General features: G+C 46.3%; 1 protein-coding gene across 3 annotated transcripts in view; it reads right to left on the bottom strand.

Moving 5' to 3' along the window:
• Positions 1-2,179: 2,179 nt before the first annotated feature.
• Positions 2,180-21,519, bottom strand: part of LOC142493427 (zinc-regulated GTPase metalloprotein activator 1A-like) — a 73,475-nt gene continuing 54,135 nt past the window's right edge. For all 3 annotated transcript variants that reach the window (XM_075597487.1, XM_075597476.1, XM_075597494.1), the window contains 5 exons: positions 20,931-20,979; positions 4,863-4,931; positions 4,657-4,722; positions 3,708-3,837; positions 2,180-2,497 (listed from right to left, as the gene is read on the bottom strand). In XM_075597487.1, coding sequence (XP_075453602.1) covers positions 2,439-2,497; positions 3,708-3,837; positions 4,657-4,722; positions 4,863-4,931; positions 20,931-20,979 — 373 coding nt within the window. In that variant the 3' untranslated portion in view covers positions 2,180-2,438. The remainder of the gene's footprint in view (positions 2,498-3,707; positions 3,838-4,656; positions 4,723-4,862; positions 4,932-20,930; positions 20,980-21,519) is intronic.

Genomic DNA, 21,519 nt, shown 5'->3' with positions numbered 1-21,519 from the left:
GGTCTTTCACTGGCGTTTGCTTTTGTTATTCTGTAACATTGATGTATGGTTGTAGATTATTTGAATATATATTTTTAAAAAAAATAATGTTTGTGTTTTGAAATGAAGGGTGTGTATTGTCCTTTTGATTTTTTTTTCATGTATTATTTTCCAGTTTCTCAACTATCCAGAGTGTTTTTATTGACGTATTCTGGTTTCACATCAATTTATCCTGAAAGATGCCCAGTTTTATAAAAGTATTTGGTACTATTAACATGTAAAAACAAACCTACAAAAATAAGATTTTCACAAATGTCCATTTTTTGTTTGAAAGAGGATAGATTAACTCCCTCCCTCCCTCCCCTGCTGGCGGCATCAGTAAATAAATCAAATGACTGAAATGTTATCAAGTTTAGCAAAACAATAGAGGACAAATCAATATACTTGCTTTGGTAAATTGCAACTAGATTTGTAATATACCTTTTATTACCATTTCTCAAGGAGCATTTACAGAGCATTGCAACTGGGCACCAACATCACTAAAATAAATAAATAAATACAACTTTGTTATAGTATTATTTTCAAGCCTAATGATGGCCCATTTAAATTTGACAATCACAAACTGAAAAAGACAACATTGCGCTCATAAAATGACACCGATTTCAAAATCTTGTTGATTCATAAATTTTACATAGTTACATAGTAGATGAGGTTGAAAAAAAAGACATACATGCATCAAGTTCAGCCTATGCTAAATGTAGACAACAGATACTTTATCCTATATCTATACTTCCTTATTGATCCAGAGGAAGGCAAACAAAAAACCCCAGTGACATATCATCCAATGATATCTCATAAAGGGAAAAATAAATTCCTTCCTGACTCCAAGAATTGGCAATCGGATTAATCCCTGGATCAACATCCTTCCCATGTATACTTATTTGGTATATCCCTGTATACCTTTCCCATCTAAAAAGATGTCCAACCTTTTTTTGAACAAATCTATTGTATCTGCTATCACAGACTCCATAGGTAATGAATTCCACATTTTAACTGCACTTACTGTAAAGAACCCTTTCCTTTGTTGCTGGCGAAATCTCCTTTCCTCCAACCTTAAGGGATGGCCCCGAGTCCTTTGTACGTCTTTTTTGTTCAGTAAAATGTACCACCAATAACTAGACCTATATCCCACTATCATTGTTCTCATAGAACTGGAAAGAAGGAATGAAGACTTAATTCTACTTTGGGGTCACACCCTTGTGATGTAATGAGAAGAAGAGAAGAGTTAAGACATGGCATCATAAGTAGCAGCGGTCTAGGACATTTGGTCACGCCGTTTTGCCGCAACCAAATCGCCGATAGTGTTTAGCTGCCACTCACCTCGCCGTTGGGACATCTCTGCCACTCGCTTTGCCTCCAAAGTAAGCTCCTAATCTTACCCTGAAACCCCCTCATCTTAAAACCCAATACTAACGCTACCCTAAAACCCCTTACCCTAAAAAAAACCCTATACTTAACCCCCTACCCTAGCAACTAAAACCCCTTAAATTAACTTCCCTTATTGGAGAAGCGGCCGGCGGCTGAATGTCCAGCGGCGGAGAAGCGGCCCTCGGCAGCACCGATGTAGTCGTGGCAAAACGGCCACAACAAAAATGACCCATTCCAAAGCAGAAGTGGTGGATTCAAAATAGTGACCCATGACGATGAATGAAGTCATAGAAAAGGTTTGGGGATGTCATTTTTCATGCATTAGTAAAAGATTATTTTATTAGGCACAACAGTAAAAAAGCAGTATCTTCTGCTCTGCTATTGTTTGAATCAGCACTTTATATTAAACTGTATAAAGAGTGCATCATTCTGTACACTTTTTGTGCTCAAACACTTTTTCCTGTCCACTTACTCAAGTGTCACCATACGTCTTGCAGGAGAGCCGATCATAATGAGAAAATGAAACTGATATTAGCAATCCCTAGAAAAGAGGATGTTATAGAGCTTGGTTTCGGTTTCATGTGTTCTCTGTACGTCTGGATCTTGTGCAACCAGTGATTATTTGAACACAGAGCACTCTGCAGGCTATTTACCAGAATATGCGCTGCTGCAAACTGATCTGGTCAGACACGGTTAACCAACCAAATATATAGATTTTCAAAATGTGAGGCAACATTCCTGTCTAATTGCAAATGAAAATCCTAGTACCTGGTTAATTTAAGAACATTTTAATTTGATTAAGTAATTTAAACAATTTGCATTGCATGGATTCCCTGCACCAAATAGCTGATGTTCTCACCATCATTGTACTTAATTTCTTTAGATACTTTGTTACTATCAATGATAGTATACATTAAAAAAAAGAAGCAGAGAGAGAACTGTACAGTATACTGTGAGAAGTCCATGGACAGTGCCTCCTGATGTGTTGAGCTGCATCTTCAACACAAAGGTGTGTCGACAAAGTCCATGTGTCATACGGTCATCGCTGATAAAAAGAGCTGTTTAAGGATGTCCTTATCCAGATGTCGACCTAAGCAAACCAAAGTAAACAATCGTGTTACTGTATTTTGCCTAATATTCGGTTCTTCAAGAAATGTGTTTAAGAAAGTATTTTCTTAAAACAATTATGTTACCCTACATCAGTATTTTTTAACCAGGGTTCCCAGAAACCCTTGGGTTCCCCGGGCATCCCTAAAGGCTTCCCTGCAATTTTCTAGGGTTTTGGAAATTGTATCAAATATAGAACAATTTACAATGCAACTGATCACAGAGTTCCTATTAGAGATGGTTGGGGATTCCTCGGAATTTCACTTAGGGTTCCGTAACCAAAAAAAAAAAAGTTGGAAACCACTGCCCTAAATAGTAATATGGAGCATGGCTGCACCCTCTAAGGACTATGACCGCCAAAGTCTGTTGACCTCCAATTCCATGTATTTACAAGTAGAGAAAAAACGATTGAGAGAGATTTTCTTCCTAGTGTGGCAGTGTGTATTAACCACATCCATAATTAGTATGGCCGGATATGCAAAGCTCTGTATGCTAGGGTACTGTAGGCTTTATTTCTGTAATCAGAATATTATTTAGGAGTCCTAGAAGACTAGCAGGTATGGACTACACATTATTGTCACTAAAACCAGCAGTTCTTGTAGAAATGAGCAGAGTGGTCATGTGCTATGGGACTTCTGGAATTAAAAAAACAAAAAAATAAGCATACACATGAGCAATATTGATGGCTGTTTGGGCTATTTCTTTGTTCTTTTATATGGTTTATTTTGAGGGTAGGCCCAATCCCTAAACTTTGGCCATCTTGCTTTGTGCACAGTACATAGAATTTAGGTTTGAAAAGCAAAACAGCTACTTTTGGGAGCACCCACTGGGATAAAGTTTGATAAATTATCTAGCATCAGTCACATGATACAGGTGTTTCATTATAGATGCAACATTAGAGGTGTAAGGCAAGCTGGTACAAGCCCTTCTGGCCCTGTACATGTTAACAATATAGTTTCATATAGCTTAATTCCAGATAAGGGTATCTCGTACAAGAGAAAACATTTGTGACTGTCATCCAAACTAAAACCACTGTAGTAAAACAGTGATTTGTAGGTGCGACTAATACCGTTTGGCATTACACATGGGGATATAGTTGTTAATATAAATGCTGATCATATCTTTTTGATCTTTTATCATGCTCGGAAGTAATTAACATTTCCAATACTATGAGACATAGCTCTAAACCTTACCTATAAAAACCATGCGGTTCAATCTTTCAGTGTTATCCTCCCAGCTCACTTTGGTCTCTTCAAGTTCATACAACTCATGAACACCTTGCACAATCACCTGCTGTGACTTATCTATGATAGACACCAATCCCTGTTTAGGAGAGAAAAAACCCCAACAAAAAACACCCTCTTGATATAAATGTAGACGGTTTAATGTAGAACAAGTGATTGTTTAAATTAACAGTGAGTTGTGGATGTTGTCTAGAATGAGTAAATGTGAAATGGGTCCTGCTGGATGAACACTTCTGGCGTTGACAATGCAGGAGAAGAATGACTAAGGCAGACACTGAGTCACAAGTGGTCACAGTGATTATTTAATGATCACCCAGACAATACTTGAATTACTTTCTTTTTCCAACACCCCATGGCTTTATACTGGGCTCTAAGTTTGTCTTGTAGGACAAAGAGATACAGAGGCATGATATGCACACAAACAGAAGCATTTGGAGGCACTCAAACGTCTTCTTAGTCTTAGGTTAACGGGTGTTTGATTATTAAAAAACATTTTTTATGATAATAAAAAGGGAATCCTTTACCTCTGACATCTCTTGTAATTAACATATATAGTTATAGTGTGGATATATGACTAGAGACACAGTAACAGTTATGGCTTCCACAGATACTTCACACATATTACAACTTGACCTAAAACAACGCCAATGAATAATGACAACATCAATGTGATACTTTTAATAGCTATTGGTCATTGACTAGCACTTCCCACAACAATTAATTCTAAAATTTAACGGGAGCTGTGAAGGTGGCAAAACGGCATGGTTAGGAAACTTGAGGTTCACTAGGTTGGAGGGGGAGGGGGGGGGGCTAGCAGGCCCGTTCCATGTCATGAACCACATTGTCAATTTATAAACTGATGATCTGACCCATATAGAAATGTTTTAGAGTTACTCACCTTCAGTCTTATAATCTCCATGGAATTACCGCTCCTATTTTTTACATTCTTTTCCCAAAGCAGATTCTGAAAAGGTCAACAAAAAAAAAAGTGAAAAAAATATATATTATATTAAAAAAATGGTTCATCTGCAAAAGAAAAAATAAAAGGAGAGGGGGGGGGGGGGGGGTTTCAGCGTAGAGCAAGTAGAATTTCTGTGACTTTACCTGAATGAACAAGTTGAGGTTTTCTTCAATCACGCTTCCAACAGCTTCAAACGTAACGGTGACAATGCTCTGAAAAAGTAAACAGTCAATAAAAATAATTGCTCATCTCCGAGTGTCCGTCTCATATAACACTCATAATCAGGTTCTAAAACGTAGGATGTTTTGCAAGGTGCTGATAATTGGTGCCCTTATCTGAATTTATTTGCATCACACAGATGTGAGAACAATAAAGCCCTAAAAGGTATTACCTGATTTAGCAAAACATATTGGGGTTGCCATGAAGTGCAATAAAGCTCTCACCCATACAAAACATCTATCATGGTTGTTTCGTAATTGAAGATACATTTGGGTGGTTGCACACATGTCGGGAATGCAATTGATTTCTATGAGTGCTTTACTAGTTAAACCACTATTTTGAAACCGTTCACAAAAAATCAGGCAAATACTGTCTGCCCTTTGCAACACTTTGCTTTACAGCTTTAATGAACGTGTAAAGATGCAATCCCTTGCAGCGGACTAAAAAAAAAAAAACAGCATTTTTTTTTAACCAGTCTAGTTAATTGGCTTTTTACCAGTTTAATTGGCTTCCTTAAACAAAAATCGGGCTTAAAGCAAAGATTTGCCTGTTTTTGTTTCTGTTAAACGTTGTTTCCTTTTCTTCTGGGCCTCTGAATGGGGGAGTGTTTATCAAGCAAGGGCTTCTCCTCCCCTAGCCCACCCTGCCTTTAACAGTAGGACCGCTGATAACATAAATGGGGCCTAGGACTCAAGCCACTACCCACAGCAGATGTTGAGCGGGGAGGTGGGCGCGCCACAATTGTTGAGCGAGAGGTCTACAGCAGTTGGGGGGGGGGAGGTCACTGCTACCACCAGAGGTGCAGACCAGCTTCCACCACCAGCCCCGGGAAACCAGTGCCCCCCCCCCCTTGCCTTTGGCAGTTCTGATTATAAAAGTCAAAGATAAGTGGAAAGGAAGAGGGAGTTTTCTTGTGCTAACTCTTGTAGATCACCCAGTGACATCAGATAAAAAAGGAGCAGTCAGAGGAAGTCAAACCTCTCCCAAGTCTCGGCTCACCAAGTTTACTTAAAGAATATATATTTACAAATACTTCCATTTGTGTAAAAATGCACCAATATCTCAGATAAAACCCCTTAAACATGCCATTGCCATTAGTACACTTTGGCGCTAGGAGGGATTGATCGATTGTCATGTGTGTCATTTTAATTGATGATTAACCATGGCCTCAATGACACTGCAACTCACCTTCTCTTTGTGAATTGGATGTGTCTTCAAGCTTCTCTGACAAGAAAAGGCCTTAACAGCGTATACGTGAGGGCATATGTAACTTGTCATATTATGGAAGCACGGTCATATAGGCCAATTTTGGAATAACTGTGGCCATTGAGAGCTAAAGTGGCCCATTCAGCACGAGTAAAATGTTGAATTAGGTTTTTTTAAATGTGTTTCTTTTGTATAGAGAAATGAATTTGAATAAATGTGACACTATAGCGTTTACCTCTTATAAAGGAGATTCAGGTGGCCCTATGGGGATATCAGCTATGCCAAGATAAAATGTCCCTTTGCAAATGTTTAATTTATTCATTTAGAAAATAAACATTTAAATGCAATACTTCTATTTTTCAGATTTTTTTTAATGCCACAAGATTTAGGCAATATAGCGTGTGTGTATATTGTGAAATACAGGGGCACGCAAATTACAAACTATGAAATAGTGCAGTGACAATATTATGTACCGTTACAGATTATAATAATAGATTATATGATGTATCAAAATCATATATACACCCAGGTTCTAAAAAAATGTTGTATTAACCCATTCCAGAACAAAGTTGTGACATTATTTGTGATTTATTGAAGATTCATAATTCTGCCTTTCAGACCTGTACGTGATTGCTTAGGGTTACAGCTTTTTCCCTACAGAAAAAAATAATTGATATCTAAATGACAATAAATAATAAGCTTATAATTAAGAAAAGTGCTAGAAACACACACACACACACACACACACACACACACACACACACACACACACACACACAACCTATCCACTCACAGATAGAATTCCAGCCACTCACAGATAGAATTCCAGCCCAATTCCAAATAATATTAAAACCACTACATAGACTTCCTTGCCGATGTCTACAAAAGTTCCCATGAGCACCCACACAAAACAGCTGTTTGAATGTGTGCACGTGACAACATAAGAAATCAAAGTATTTCAAGTGAGGAACTGGAATAGATCATTGTAGGTCTTTACAGTTGAAACATAGAATCATTTAGTATTTCAGTAGTCTTCACACAAAGTCACTGCATCTTTGTTAGACATGTTAAACTGTCCTGTGAGAAGATAACAGCTCTCATTTACACTTCATCTTCCCCAATAATGTTCTTTAATCTGTTAGGCGTTAAACTAAATAGTGGCATCTACTCACCCTTCCATTTCCAAGGGAGAAATGCAAAGGTTGTGCAAACAGAATGGTGCTATATAAACAATAATCATGTCCTGAAGAAGGCACAAGTGCTCATTTCCCCTGAAGGAAGTTCAACACTTGTGACTGTTTTATTCTTGGATTTATTGTGTTTTTCCCTCAAACGAAATCATACTGTATAGTCACCACATTTTGTGTTCATGGACATTCTATTTATTTCAATTTTGAAAGCATCAAAATATGTGAAAATATATATATATATATATATATATATATATATATATATATATATATAATCAAAAAATAAATAGATGATACCGTTCTGTGGCTAACGAAATGCTTTTATTTGTGCGAGCTTTCGAGATACTAATAAAAGCATTTAGTTAGCCACAGAACGGTATCATCTATTTATTTTTTGATTATTGAAGCTCGGCTAACATGGTACTGATACACACACACACGTTATGGTGGGTGAAAAAGGCGACAGAAAACCTCCACCGTTAGCATATAGCCAATAAAGAAAATCACTTGTGGGCACATTCACATGTCTTAGACAGGTCTGCAACCCTGCCTTTCACCATCATCACCTAGCATACAGTGTTTCGACTGCAGCAAGGGATTCTGGGAAATGACATGCACGAGTGTGTGTGTGTGTGTGTGTGCGCACACACACACACACGTTTTAAGTTATGGTGGGTGAAAAAGCCTTCAAGAAGAAACCTCCACCGTATTACATATAGCACATAAAAAGATCACTTGTGAGCACATTCACATGTCTTAGGCAGGTCTGCAACCCTGCCTTTCACCATTATCCCCAGCATACAGTGCTTCCACTGCAGCAAGGGATTCTGGGAAATGACATGCAAATGAGCACACAATGTGTCATCTTTTGTCTGAAAAACCATTGTTACATGGAGCCCATATGAGCTAATGCTTGCTGTCTACTCTCTGGGACCTGCTGGATTCCGCTAGCCATCTTCTGGAGATCCTACAGGTGTGCCGACGAGTATTCTAAAACTTGCCTTTGAATATCTGGGGCTATCACCAACAAGATCCAGGTACACGCTGCAAACATTTCAGTGACATTTATGCAGAGACTAATGGCCCATCGGATTAACACAGCAGGGGTCCCTGGCAGTCCCATTCAGTTTGAATGGGACTGCCAGGGACCCCCGCTGTTAATCCGATGGGCCATTAGTCTGTCTGCAGAAATGTCACAGCATGTACCCAGAATGTACCTGTGTCTTGTTGGCGATTGCCCCAGATTTGTTTTAGAATACTCGTCGGCACTACAGTAACTTAAAGGGGGGGCATGGTCCCCATCTATAACATAATAAATAAGGGGGGCCTGGTCTGTTCTATTACTTTATGGACATATACCTATCTACTCTCCTTGAGGCTCCTCTGCTCTTATCCTCAGGAACCTAACCTTCCTCCTATCCTAAATACTCCATTGTGCCGTCAGGATCCCTATAGCAACACAGGGTGGGGCCCAGTACAAACTAACCTGCTAGTAACCACTAAGGGGGAGGGGGCGGGGGCGGGGGGGTTAGTACATGAGCATCCTTTAAATTTCTATAGCACTTTTTAACACACCTCCCCAGCAGTGCAAGATTTTTGCAACACTTTCCTGTGCGTGATAATTTCCTGCTAATATTCCCAGTGGTTTGAGCTGTAAACTGTAACAATAGTGAGTGTTACCTATCATAGCTTCTGAGTTAAACTGTTTGAAGGATTGATTTAAACTGAAAGGCGGCCATTATGTCAAGCACACAATCAGGCACCAAATGATTGCCAGCTTAGGTAAAAATGTAGAATTATACATTGTCGCATGATTTTCATATATATTTTAAAAATGAGGTGTGTGTGTAGTATTGCTGCTTTTATTGGGCCAAGCAGAGCTAGTTGCACTTTTCTGAACACACAGTTCATTGCCCAAGCCAACTGTAAAAGATATAAGTATGTATGAAACAACAATACTCACAGGATATTGAACAAGGGCAAAGGCTCTACGTCCTGCTGTTCTGACAAAAGCTATTGGGGAATCCTTCAAAGAACTTGGATATGATTAAAAACCAACCCAACCCCTGTTACACGATAGCAAGTACCTCCTATTGCTGTGACAAATTAAATTACAATAATATATCGCTTTTTTTTCCACATTCGTCACATTTTCAAAATTAACAATTTCCTTGGCATGTTATCAACATCAGCTACTCATCAGGTTCCGGAATCAGCCCAGTTAATTTTGGATTTTCCATGAATAAAGTACAAATTAGATGTGTTCATCTGCAAAGGCTTTGGTTATTCCTAATATCGGAATGATATGACAATCTTATGTGACAGCTCTAATAATTACAAATACTTTGGGCTACCATCGCTAACCATGTGCAAGCAGGGTCATAAAAACAGCTGTTGGGAGTAAAGGGGGTAATACCATGAAACCACTGGTCAAGGCAAATACGTTGCGCTTACCATGATTTTAAGGGATATAAACACCTCCATAATTGGCCAGAGATCACAGCAGTGTCAACACAATCATGAAAACCCTGTGAGAACTCCCTGTTCACACTCTATATATACACATAGTAAAACAATACCAATTTGCACACAGGAAGCTCAATTTACTTAACTGCTTCTTAAAAAACAAAAACACATTGCACAAAGTATAGCAATTCCTATATTGGAAGATGTTTCAATTCAGCGATGATCGTTATGGAATCTGATAACAGGGATCCTATTTGCAGTATAAATACTTAAAGCAGGCATAACTAAATGATTAATGCATGTGCTCTGTCGCTGTAGGGAGGGAAACTAAGCTCCGTTAAACCAGAGATCATAACGCCACGTTAACCTAAAACAAGAAGTGATATTCCCTGACTTAACGCTGAATCCACAAAACTAGACAAACGCAGAAACAACATCTCATCCATACATCTCACTGGAACAGCGGTGTCCAAAAGGAAGTCAAAGTTAGCCACACTTGTGGTTGTCGTCTGTCCATATTCGTCACATTCTCGTGTCAGTCACAATAGCGTTGCGCTCGCTGGTCCCGACTTCCGCCGCGATGCGTCCCCTCTCTCACACCCACCTCCCTCTCATCCCACCCCCCAATACACACACTAAGCCTCCCCACCCCAATTCCCAATCCCCCAAATATACATAATAAACACCCCCCACCCAAACACAACCCCCCACACCCCAAATACACAAACCCCATCACAATTACACAATCCCCCCTAAAATACACATAACCCCCTACACCTTACCAGGGGGAGGCCTACGATCACACGGGCGAATGAGGAAGCAGGACTAACTTCTGGCGTACAGGGGTGGTCCTGTGTCACTAGGCGCTGGCCCCGCGGCCGCTGGGCAGCCAAGCCCCCCATGCGCCAGACAGCCGAGCCCCCCATGCGCCAGACAGCCGAGCCCCCCATGCGCCAGACAGCCGAGCCCCCCATGCGCCAGACAGCCGAGCCCCCCCCCCCGTGCACCAGACAGCCGAGCCCCCCCATGCGTCAGACAGCCGAGCCCCCCTATGCTCCAGACAGCCGAGCCCCCCATGCGCCAGACAGCCGAGCCCCCCATGCGCCAGACAGCCGAGCCCCCCATGCGCCAGACAGCCGACTCTTCCCCACTGCCCCCGTTCCCCACAATACATTGTCCTATTCGCAACATGTGGCGAGTGGTGAATGTATTGACACCACTGCACTAGAAAAAGGGTTAACGCCACATTATTATAGGAGAACGTTGCATTATCTTCCAATAACGTGACGTTATGTCAGACTTGGTGTTACTCCTACCCAGAAATAGGGCTTTTGCTGGAGTGAATGAGAGCAGAGGGAAACGCAGCCAGAAACTAACGCTATGTTATTTTAATCATGCCCAACTGTGGCATTACACCCATCCTGGCACCGAAGAAGCCCTATTTCAGGGTCTGGCTGGGAGCAACGCCAAGTTTAGCTAACAAAACACACAAGTGATGCTATGATAACGCCTCATTTGCATATCATTTTCATGTCATTATCCCCCACCTCCGCTAACATTAGGCTCTTTGCGTGAAAAAACATGGCTAAACGATATTATCCTTTATAGATACAGGGTTTCTATTAATAGGAAGTTAATGTAGGTTAACGCAGTGCATTTAGGCCTCGGAGAGGTAAAGCCACTGCAAATAGATTAGGGTTATCTGTGTATAATATGTGTACAGGGGAGTTTGTAAACAACAAGATGTCTGAACAAATATAATTTATTGACCATGATTAGGACCAAGAGCACATGCCAACATTTTAAAAAGGAGGCATCACATCTTTAGAATATATGCTGGTAGGTAGGAATAGCTAGAGAGTTACTGCGCAGCGTTATGACATTTCTCTAACTGCTTTAGAACAGGCCTGCACAACATACGGCCCGCGGAACACATGCTGCACGCCGGGGCACCCTGTGCGGCCCCCGACGGCACCCTCCAATCCCACCCTTTCCCTGGTGGGGAAAGGAGCGCGCTGCAGCAGTAGTGTGACTGCGCGCTCCCCCCCCCCCCTCAGCCTGCTCCAGCAGTAGTGTCACTGCGCGCTCCCCCCCCCCCTCAGCCTGCTCCAGCAGTAGTGTGACTGCGCGCTCCCCCCCCTCAGCCTGCTCCAGCAGTAGTGTGACTGCGCGCTCCCCCCCCCTCAGCCTGCTCCAGCAGTAGTGTGACTGTGCGCTCCCCCCCCTCAGCCTGCTCCAGCAGTAGTGTGACTGCGCGCTCCCCCCCCTCAGCCTGCTCCAGCAGTAGTGTGACTGTGCGCTCCCCCCCCCTCAGCCTGCTCCAGCGGTAGTGTGATTGCGCGCTCCCCCCCCCCCTCAGCCTGCTCCAGCAGTAGTGTGACTGCGCGCTCCCCCCCCCTCAGCCTGCTCCAGCAGTAGTGTGACTGCGCGCTCCCCCCCCTCAGCCTGCTCCAGCAGTAGTGTGACTGCGCGCTCCCCCCCTCAGCCTGCTCCAGCAGTAGTGTGACTGCGCACTCCCCCCCTCAGCCTGCTCCAGCAGTAGTGTGACTGCGCGCTCCCCCCCCTCAGCCTGCTCCAGCAGTAGTGTGACTGCGCTCCCCCCCCCCCCTCAGCCTGCTCCAGCGGTAGTGTGACTGCGCGCTCCCCCCCTCAGCCTGCTCCAGCGGTAGTGTGACTGCGCGCTCCCCCCCCTCAGCCTGCTCCAGCGGTAGTGTGACTGCGCGCTCCCCCCCTCAGCCTGCTCCAGCGGTAGTGTGACTGCGCGCTCCCCCCCCTCAGCCTGCTCCAGCGGTAGTGTGACTGCGCGCTCCCCCCCCCTCAGCCTGCTCCAGCAGTAGTGTGACTGCGCCCCCCCCCCCCTCAGCCTGCTCCAGCAGTAGTGTGACTGTGCGCTCCCCCCCCTCAGCCTGCTCCAGCGGTAGTGTGACTGCGCGCTTCCCCCCCCCTCAGCCTGCTCCAGCAGTAGTGTGACTGCGCGCTCCCCCCCGTCAGCCTGCTCCAGCAGTAGTGTGACTGCGCTCCCCCCCCCCCCCTCAGCCTGCTCCAGCGGTAGTGTGACTGCGCGCTCCCCCCCTCAGCCTGCTCCAGCGGTAGTGTGCCTGCGCGCTCCCCCCCCTCAGCCTGCTCCAGCGGTAGTGTGACTGCGCGCTCCCCCCCTCAGCCTGCTCCAGCGGTAGTGTGACTGCGCGCTCCCCCCCCTCAGCCTGCTCCAGCGGTAGTGTGACTGCGCGCTCCCCCCCCCTCAGCCTGCTCCAGCAGTAGTGTGACTGCGCCCCCCCCCGCAGCCTGCTCCAGCAGTAGTGTGACTGCGCGCTCCCCCCCCTCAGCCTGCTCCAGCAGTAGTGTGACTGCGCGCTCCCCCCCCTCAGCCTGCTCTAGCAGTAGTGTGACTGCGCCCCCCCCCCCGCAGCCTGCTCCAGCAGTAGTGTGACTGCGCCCCCCCCCGCAGCCTGCTCCTGCAGTAGTGTGACTGCGCGCTCCCCCCCCTCAGCCTGCTCCAGCAGTAGTGTGACTGCGCGCTCCCCCCCCTCAGCCTGCTCTAGCAGTAGTGTGACTGCGCCCCCCCCCCCGCAGCCTGCTCCAGCGGTAGTGTGACTGCGCGCCCCCCCCCACCAGCCTTCTCCAGCAGTAGTGTGACTGCGCCCCCCCCCCCGCAGCTTGCTCCAGCAGTAGTGTGACTGCGCCCCCCCCCGCAGCCTGCTCCAGCAGTAGTGTGACTGCGCGCGCCCCCCCCCGCAGCCTGCTCCAGCGGTAGTGTGACTGCGCGCCCCCCCCCCCACCAGCCTGCTCCAGCAGTAGTGTGACTGCGCGCTCCCCCCCCCCTCAGCCTGCTCCAGCAGTAGTGTGACTGCGCGCCCCCCCCCTCTCCCTCCTCCAGCAGTAGTGTGACTGCGCGCGCCCCCCCCTCAGCCTGCTCCAGCAGTAGTGTTACTGCGCGCGCCCCCCCCTCAGCCTGCTCCAGCAGTAGTGTGACTGCGCGCGCCCCCCCCCACCAACCTGCTCCAGCAGTAGTGTGACTGCGCGCCCCCCCCCACCAGCCTGCTCCAGCAGTAGTGTGACTGCGCGCCCCCCCTCTCCCTCCTCCAGCAGTAGTGTGACTGCGCGCCCCCCCCCCTCTCCCTCCTCCAGCAGTAGTGTGACTGCGCGCGCCCCCCCCTCAGCCTGCTCCAGCAGTAGTGTGACTGCGCGCGCCCCCCCTCAGCCTGCTCCAGCAGTAGTGTGACTGCGTGCGCCCCCCCCCCTCAGCCTGCTCCAGCAATAGTGTGACTGCGCGCGCCCCCCCCCTCAGCCTGCTCCAGCAGTAGTGTGACTGCGCGCGCGCCCCCCCCCACCAGCCTGCTCCAGCAGTAGTGTGACTGCGCGCCCCCCCCTCTCCCTCCTCCAGCAGTAGTGTGACTGCGCGCGCCCCCCCCCTCAGCCTGCTCCAGCAGTAGTGTGACTGCGCGCGCCCCCCCCCTCAGCCTGCTCCAGCAGTAGTGTGACTGCGTGCGCCCCCCCCCCCTCAGCCTGCTCCAGCAGTAGTGTGACTGCGCGCCCCCCCCTCTCCCTCCTCCAGCAGTAGTGTGACTGCGCGCGCCCCCCCCCTCAGCCTGCTCCAGCAGTAGTGTGACTGCGCACGCCCCCCCCCTCAGCCTGCTCCAGCAGTAGTGTGACTGCGCGCGCGCCCCCCCCCACCAGCCTGCTCCAGCAGTAGTGTGACTGCGCGCCCCCCCTCTCCCTCCTCCAGCAGTAGTGTGACTGCGCGCGCCCCCCCCCTCAGCCTGCTCCAGCAGTAGTGTGACTGCGCGCGCCCCCCCCCTCAGCCTGCTCCAGCAGTAGTGTGACTGCGTGCGCCCCCCCCCCCCTCAGCCTGCTCCAGCAGTAGTGTGACTGCGCGCCCCCCCCTCAGCCTGCTCCAGCAGTAGTGTGACTGCGCGCGCCCCCCCCTCAGCCTGCTCCAGCAGTAGTGTGACTGCGCGCGCGCGCGCGCCCCCCCCCCACCAGCCTGCTCCAGCAGTAGTGTGACTGCGCGGCCCCCCCCTCAGCCTGCTCCAGCAGTAGTGTGACTGCGCGGCCCCCCCCCTCAGCCTGCTCCAGCAGGGTGATGCGCTCTAGCAGTGTAGCGCGACCCGGAAGTTCCGGGGTCTGCTGCTAGAGCGCATCCCTCACGCTTCCCTCATGCTTCACCCTGCCGCCACCACCTCTGATGCCGACGCCGCCGTCACCTCTGCTGCCGACGCCACCATCAGGTAAGCATGGGGGGGGGGGGTTAGTTCATTCATGCGGGGGACTGCTGAAATGGGCTGGGGGGGGGGCTGCTGAAATGGGCTGGGGGGGGCTGCTGAAATGGGCAGGGGGGGCTGCTGAAATGGGCAGGGGGGGGCTGCTGAAATGGGCAGGGGGGGCTGCTGAAATGGGCAGGGGGGGCTGCTGAAATGGGCTGGCAGGGCTGCTGAAATGGGCAGGGGGGGGCTGCTGAAATGGGCTGGCAGGGCTGCTGAAATGGGCAGGGGGGGGCTGCTGAAATGGGCAGGGGGAGGCTGCTGAAATGGGCAGGAGGGGCTGCTGAAATGGGCAGGGGGGGGCTGCTGAAATGGGCAGGGGGGGGCTGCTGAAATGGGCAGGGGGGGCTGCTGAAATGGGCAGGGGGGGCTGCTGAAATGGGCAGGGGGGGCTGCTGAAATGGGCAGGGGGAGGCTGCTGAAATGGGCAGGAGGGGCTGCTGAAATGGGCAGAGGGGGCTGCTGAAATGGGCAGGAGGGGCTGCTGAAATGGGCAGGGGGGGCTGCTGAAATGGGCTGGGTGGGCTGCTGAAATGGGCTGGGGGGGCTGCTGAAATGCGCTGGGGGGGCTGCTGAAATGGGCTGGGGGGGCCGCTGAAATGGGCGGGGGGGGCTGCTGAAATGGGTGGGGGGGCTGCTGAAATGGGCGGGGGGGCTGCTGAAATGGGCGGGGGGGCTGCTGAAATGGGCGGGGGGAGATGATGCAGGGGTGGGGGCTGCTGAAAGGGGCTGGGGGGGGCTTCAAGTAAACATCGTAAATAAATGTATTATTTTGAATAATAAATGCTGTTTTACCCGTGCTGCCGAATCTGTTTTCCTTGGAGCATTGCGACCCTTCTCACTTTACAAGTTGTGCAGGCCTGCTTTAGAACTTTATCCTGATGACTACGTTTGAAACCACTTCATCATCGTCTCCCTCCTAACGGAAGTAAATGCCTTACTGTGTCCTCCTTTTCATCACACTCTCTCAGCCTTTCACACACCAGTTGCTTCATTGTTCCTGGCTTATCTTAACAACTGCCCTAAGTACAGAATCAACTTGATACCTGACCCCGATTCTGCGCTTGATTATTTCCAAACTGTTCTTAAAACACTGTAATACCCATGCTCTGGGTTACAACCGACCTTATTGCGCTCTACCATTTATGGGATGACTTGTTGAAAAGCTACAAAGAAACTGGCACTTCCAAGGATCGTAATAACTACAGATGCCTGCGGAATACATACACAAGGCCGCTTTTTCCTCCGATGTAACCATAGCATACATCACTGTGAAATGCTCAAAGAACTAGATTGGCTTTCACTTGAGTCCAGGTACAAAGTTCATCTCTCCTGTCTTGCCTTCAAATACTTTTTGGGCAAGTTATCTGCCTATCTGAACAAGCTCATCACGCCTACCACACGCAGCACTTATCACCGGAGATCTGACTCCAAAAGACTGTCCCAAGGTTCTACAAAGTATCAAAAAACAGGAAGTGAATCCCTGCGCTTCTCCCATTGGGCTAACAATAAATGGGGAAATAAATATACATAGTGAAATCTAAGGCTGTAAGACAAAGGAGACTTTTGGTTACATCCTTTGATCAAATAATGACTAGCCTGCTAACCAACGTCAAGGTAAGTCTCAATAGCAGGCCCCTATGCTAAATGCAAACAAATGTACTGTGAAATATACCCTGAAGGGGTTAATATACTAAGCGTAAGCTGATGTAACTTAGTGCAGTTAAAAACTGGTATATACAAGTGAAGATACTTACATGTATGCAATTAAAGTGAAAAGTGAATTTACAGGGACCTTACTGGGAGATTATATACCTTGAAAAAGGTGAAATACCCTCCCACAAGCTGCTCAAAAAGCAGTTACAGGTGGTTTGACTAAATACATTAATCACACCTTAATAGTGGTGCCCACCTTAAGCATGCTGCTAGGGATTTAATTCGGCCCAACAGAAAATGTAAAACAAGTATACAACAAAGTATTCGGCCGCTGCTCCTTCTCTTACCGTGCACCCCACAACTGGAACAATCTACCGGAGACTCTCACAGCCGCCACCAGTCTAAGTTCTTTCAAAACTAAAGCTGCCTCACATTCTAATCTTGTCTAACTGTTACATACGCCTATAATATAGATTATCGTTAAATGTGCATGCTACGTCTTGTATATAATGTATAAACCTGTTCATTTAATGTTACCATGTATTCTCATGTGCCCAGGACATGCTTGAAAATGAGAGGTACAGTACAGTACTTCTTGGTAAAACATTTAATAAATAAATAATAAATGCCAATGTAATCCTCCAAAACTCCAAAAGGCATATAGCTAAATTAAATCAATAGGTTGGGAGCTAGGACAGCACTGCATGTAGTGACTATATTCCATTATAATCTTCGTTGTACTTCTAGTTAGGTTTCTTAAAATCAAAAAGCTACTAAATAGATATTAAAAATAAATGGTTTCTCTAAAAACAATAATCAGAAATCATATTGATAGAAAAAGCTATAGTTGGGAGCTTTGACGGTATTATGCATTGAATGTTATGTAATTATTAAATCTCTGTACCCCTATTGTACACCCTGCAAAATATATTGACGCTTTACAAAAAAACAATAATAATAATAATGTTCTACGGTATTGGCAATTAATTTTTTACCTAAAAAGATACTTATCATACAGTATCTAAATGTTTAAACAAGTTAAGGCTAGGTCCCTGCTGCAGTCGGCCGAGTGCGCGCCTCACACCAGCCCCTTACCTTGTCCCTAGCAGTCCCCAGTGCCTCCTCGCTTCCTGGCTCACTGCGTACTGTGACGCGTCAGCCGGCAGGGGATACAAGTGGATTGTGTTCCCGTGCGGCCACGCGTCACATGGTGCGCCGGGAGCCAATCAAGAGCATGTTTATTTTCATGTCATGTTTAGAGTTAGCAGTGCGATTGTTCCTACAAACATTTTGAGTGCTTTTCGACCCAACTAGTAAACTGATTCCAAGTGCTGCACATTTATTAGGCTAAACGTCAGCAAAAGTAAAAAATAAATAAAGGTTTCTGGTATCTGACTGGCTCTGTGTAAGTGACTTTTGCATAACAAACAAAGTGTCAGCTGTTTCAATTGGTCACAGACAGTATTTATATAGCCAGAGGAGGCCAGCAAATGAAAATGATTACATTCTTTAAAACAGAGAACTTGTTCGCTTGGCTGCTGTTTTCATAGGTAATATTTAGACAGAAACCTTATTTAAAGTGTTACAGGTCTTCTCCAATGTTCAGTTCCCAGCTGCGGAGTGAAATATGTTTGAGGTTTCACATATCCCTGCCACCTATTCATTGCTCAACATGCCAGGGTTAGGCCGCGCGTCACCCGTCGCCGCTAGCGAAAGTTATATTTCGCTTTGCGGCTGCGTCGCGGGCTTCCGGGCATTTGATTTGTTCAGGGGCTGTCACATGAGGCGACACCTTGAAAAATCAAATATTCCCGGCTTCAAAAATCCGCGACGCGACGTCGCTCCGTCGCGTTGCCGCCGTTGCGCTTACTATAAGCGCACGCGGCGGCAATGTATTTGTTTTTGGGCGGCGTCGCTGTCGCCCGTCGCGGGCACTATACGCACGGCCTCACACTGCCCTGTAATTATCTACAAGCCCTTTTCCACTGAATAGTTAATATGTACTATTGTAACAGTGACCGTACGCCAGGATCTCGAAGGACTGGGGGGTACAAGATGAAACGGTCTGCGAAACTGCCATAACTAATGAAAATCATGCAGGATTTCTTATAATGCCCTCACTGCTGAGTCCTTATCTCTCTCACACAACCCGTGTCTTGCCGGTGAAACCTCAGCAAAGCTTTTACCACCGTGCACACGCCACCAGGAGGCAAGGCGGGCGTGCAGGCGCGTGCAGTGGGGCCTTAGCCTTGGATACAGAAAGTGGTATTATGCCAGGGAGTACTTTCAGTATTGCAACGCCACTACACTTTAATTGTATGTTTATAAAATGAATGGAATGGAGTATTCACAAACACTGTTCCTGTACTAAGCTATTTCATTTAAGACAATGTAACTTATAGATATTAGGGTGGTATTGAATTGTCCATTACAATCCTTCCTTATGCTATTCACATTCCGTGCTCAGTGGTGCATTGACATGCTAAAGTTACAACTTCCAGCAAGCTATTTGACTTTATTTCTACATTGTTTTGATTCTGCATTTTAACTTTTGCATGTTCCGCCCCTGTGTTAGGTGTTGACTCAGGGAAGCAATTCAATTCTTAAATAGAAGGGGTCATTACAATGAAAAAAGAACAACTGGGTGTTTCTCTGCAGGAGTCCCCGTCTGTGATAATTGCATGTTTCAAACCGCATGGTAAACATTCAGCCCTTCTAAAAACTCATTGACTAACTAGTGAACTATCATAGAGATACAGAGAAAGGGGGGACAAAAAGTCTTGTCCGAGTTGATTTATTTACTCTTGGTGTGTGCAGTGTTCCTGCAGCCGCCTTTCCAAACAGGATTTCAAAAATAAGAGTGGAGGGCCAGTTGTTACCAGCTTGATTTTTCTAAAGTTCTGCATGAAGAATGGCAAATGAGAAAATACCACTTGTGAGCACATTCACACGTCTCAGACAGTTCCACAAAACCTGCCTTTCCCCATTATCTCTTGGCATGCAATGTTTCCACTGCAGCTAGGGATTCTGGGTAATGACATGCAAATGAGCACTCAGTGTCTCACCCTTTGCTTCATATCCACTTTAACATGGACCCCTATAAGCTGGTGATTAAATGTCCCATTTGTGTCTTTCTTCCCCTCAGTACTTGCCAAGGTCTTTCCCTCGCCATCTGACATTCCTGTAAGGCATGCCGTATTCATGTATATACCTACATACGTGTACTCCTAGTCTCTCTCTGTAGGCCTCCCTAAAAATCACTTAAATGGTCAGCTCTTAGGTCACTCACTTTTTTCTTCCATTTTGCTTTATGCGCTTATGCCCATTTTGCTTTATGCGCTTATGCCCATTTTGCGTTATGCGCTTATGCCCATTTTGCATGATTTGTTTGTCTGTATGTCTTGCATAAAATTATTTTTAAGTTCTGAATACACTGTATTCCTACATAAATACAACAAAATCAGGGTCGATCCAAAGCTGCGGTATAGTTACTTTTCATATGCTATATAAAATATACACTCAAACGCATTCTGCAGCTCCATTACAAATAAGTATTTAACAACTGACATGATTCATATTCATAAAGATGTATTTCTCTTGCTTTAAAGAAAAGGAATTGGCATATTTCAGATGAATGTGGTTAAGGCCTCGGACATGGTATGGCAGACCGCGTGGACGCGTCCGCACGCTGAGCGAACAGACTACCTTAAGGCTTTCATGCGGCGTGCGGGCGTGTCCGCACGGAAGCCGGAGGGGGCGCGCGTTGCGTGAGAAATCAGATAAACTGATTTCTCAACGCAGCAGACACGTCACGTGAGCGGTTCGCCCAATGAGGGTGAACCAGCTCCGTGACATCACTAGGAACGCCCCCCCACGGCCCGTCTGGTATGGCCAAGAAAAGCACCCACTTTCCCTCAGCCTCCGCGCGCCTCCGCACGGGATGCAGCACCATGTCCGAAGCCTAAAGGAGGCGTTCCGAAGATGCAAACAGGACCAATGGCAAAGATATGTTTAATGGGATAAATCTGGGAACTTTGAAACCTAGACGTATCTTAAATAGTTTTTGTTCCAAACATATTAAAAGTTGTTTTGTAAACACTGAACCAAAAAAATTGTTTTTGTGACCCAAGTGGGACTGCCCCCTTAATGTTAAACGTTAAATAAAAACATACATAAGATCAGGAAGACACAAAAATAAAACTTTGATCATTACCTTATCAAGATGTGGACGTGTCGGGCCAGTAATTAATTTGTCCTGCAAACTAAAAAACAGCAAGACTTAAAACCGTCGCTGCAAAGCACGGACGAGGAGTAATCTGTTACATCAGCACAAGATACGGGGCAGTGATGAATAATGCATATCCGGGAAGGGAAAGAACAATATTTAATAAACCGCATTGAACCATTCATAATACGCATGTTTTTGTCATTTAATACACGTTGTGGTGGTGACACTCAACTAAGGAAAGCCATAAACACACCTCTCTTCCACAGCAATGTCACAATCAACATATATACCCAGACCAATCCTGAGCTCAGTTTTTCCAATGCAGAAATCCATTATGCTATGGGGGCTATTACACTTCAGATTAAAAGTCAGAATATAAAGAACTTTTTTATATTAAAATTGGCATGTTGCATTGCAAAACAAAAAACATTACGTCCCTTCTCTAAATGTGTAAAGCGGTGATGTCAAACCTCCAAAAAATAAAGGACCACAAAATGTCGTTTATATGGGACAGTTCTGAATTCTATATATAGCCCAGGTCCCCCTTTGTCCCCTTATCTCCCGGTGCGGCTGC

The sequence above is a fragment of the Ascaphus truei genome, chromosome 1 (genome assembly GCF_040206685.1).
Source record: "Ascaphus truei isolate aAscTru1 chromosome 1, aAscTru1.hap1, whole genome shotgun sequence".
NCBI classification, from domain to species: domain Eukaryota; kingdom Metazoa; phylum Chordata; class Amphibia; order Anura; family Ascaphidae; genus Ascaphus; species Ascaphus truei.
The sequence above is the reverse complement of the archived record's forward strand: the minus strand, read 5'-3'. Positions and strand labels throughout refer to the sequence as shown.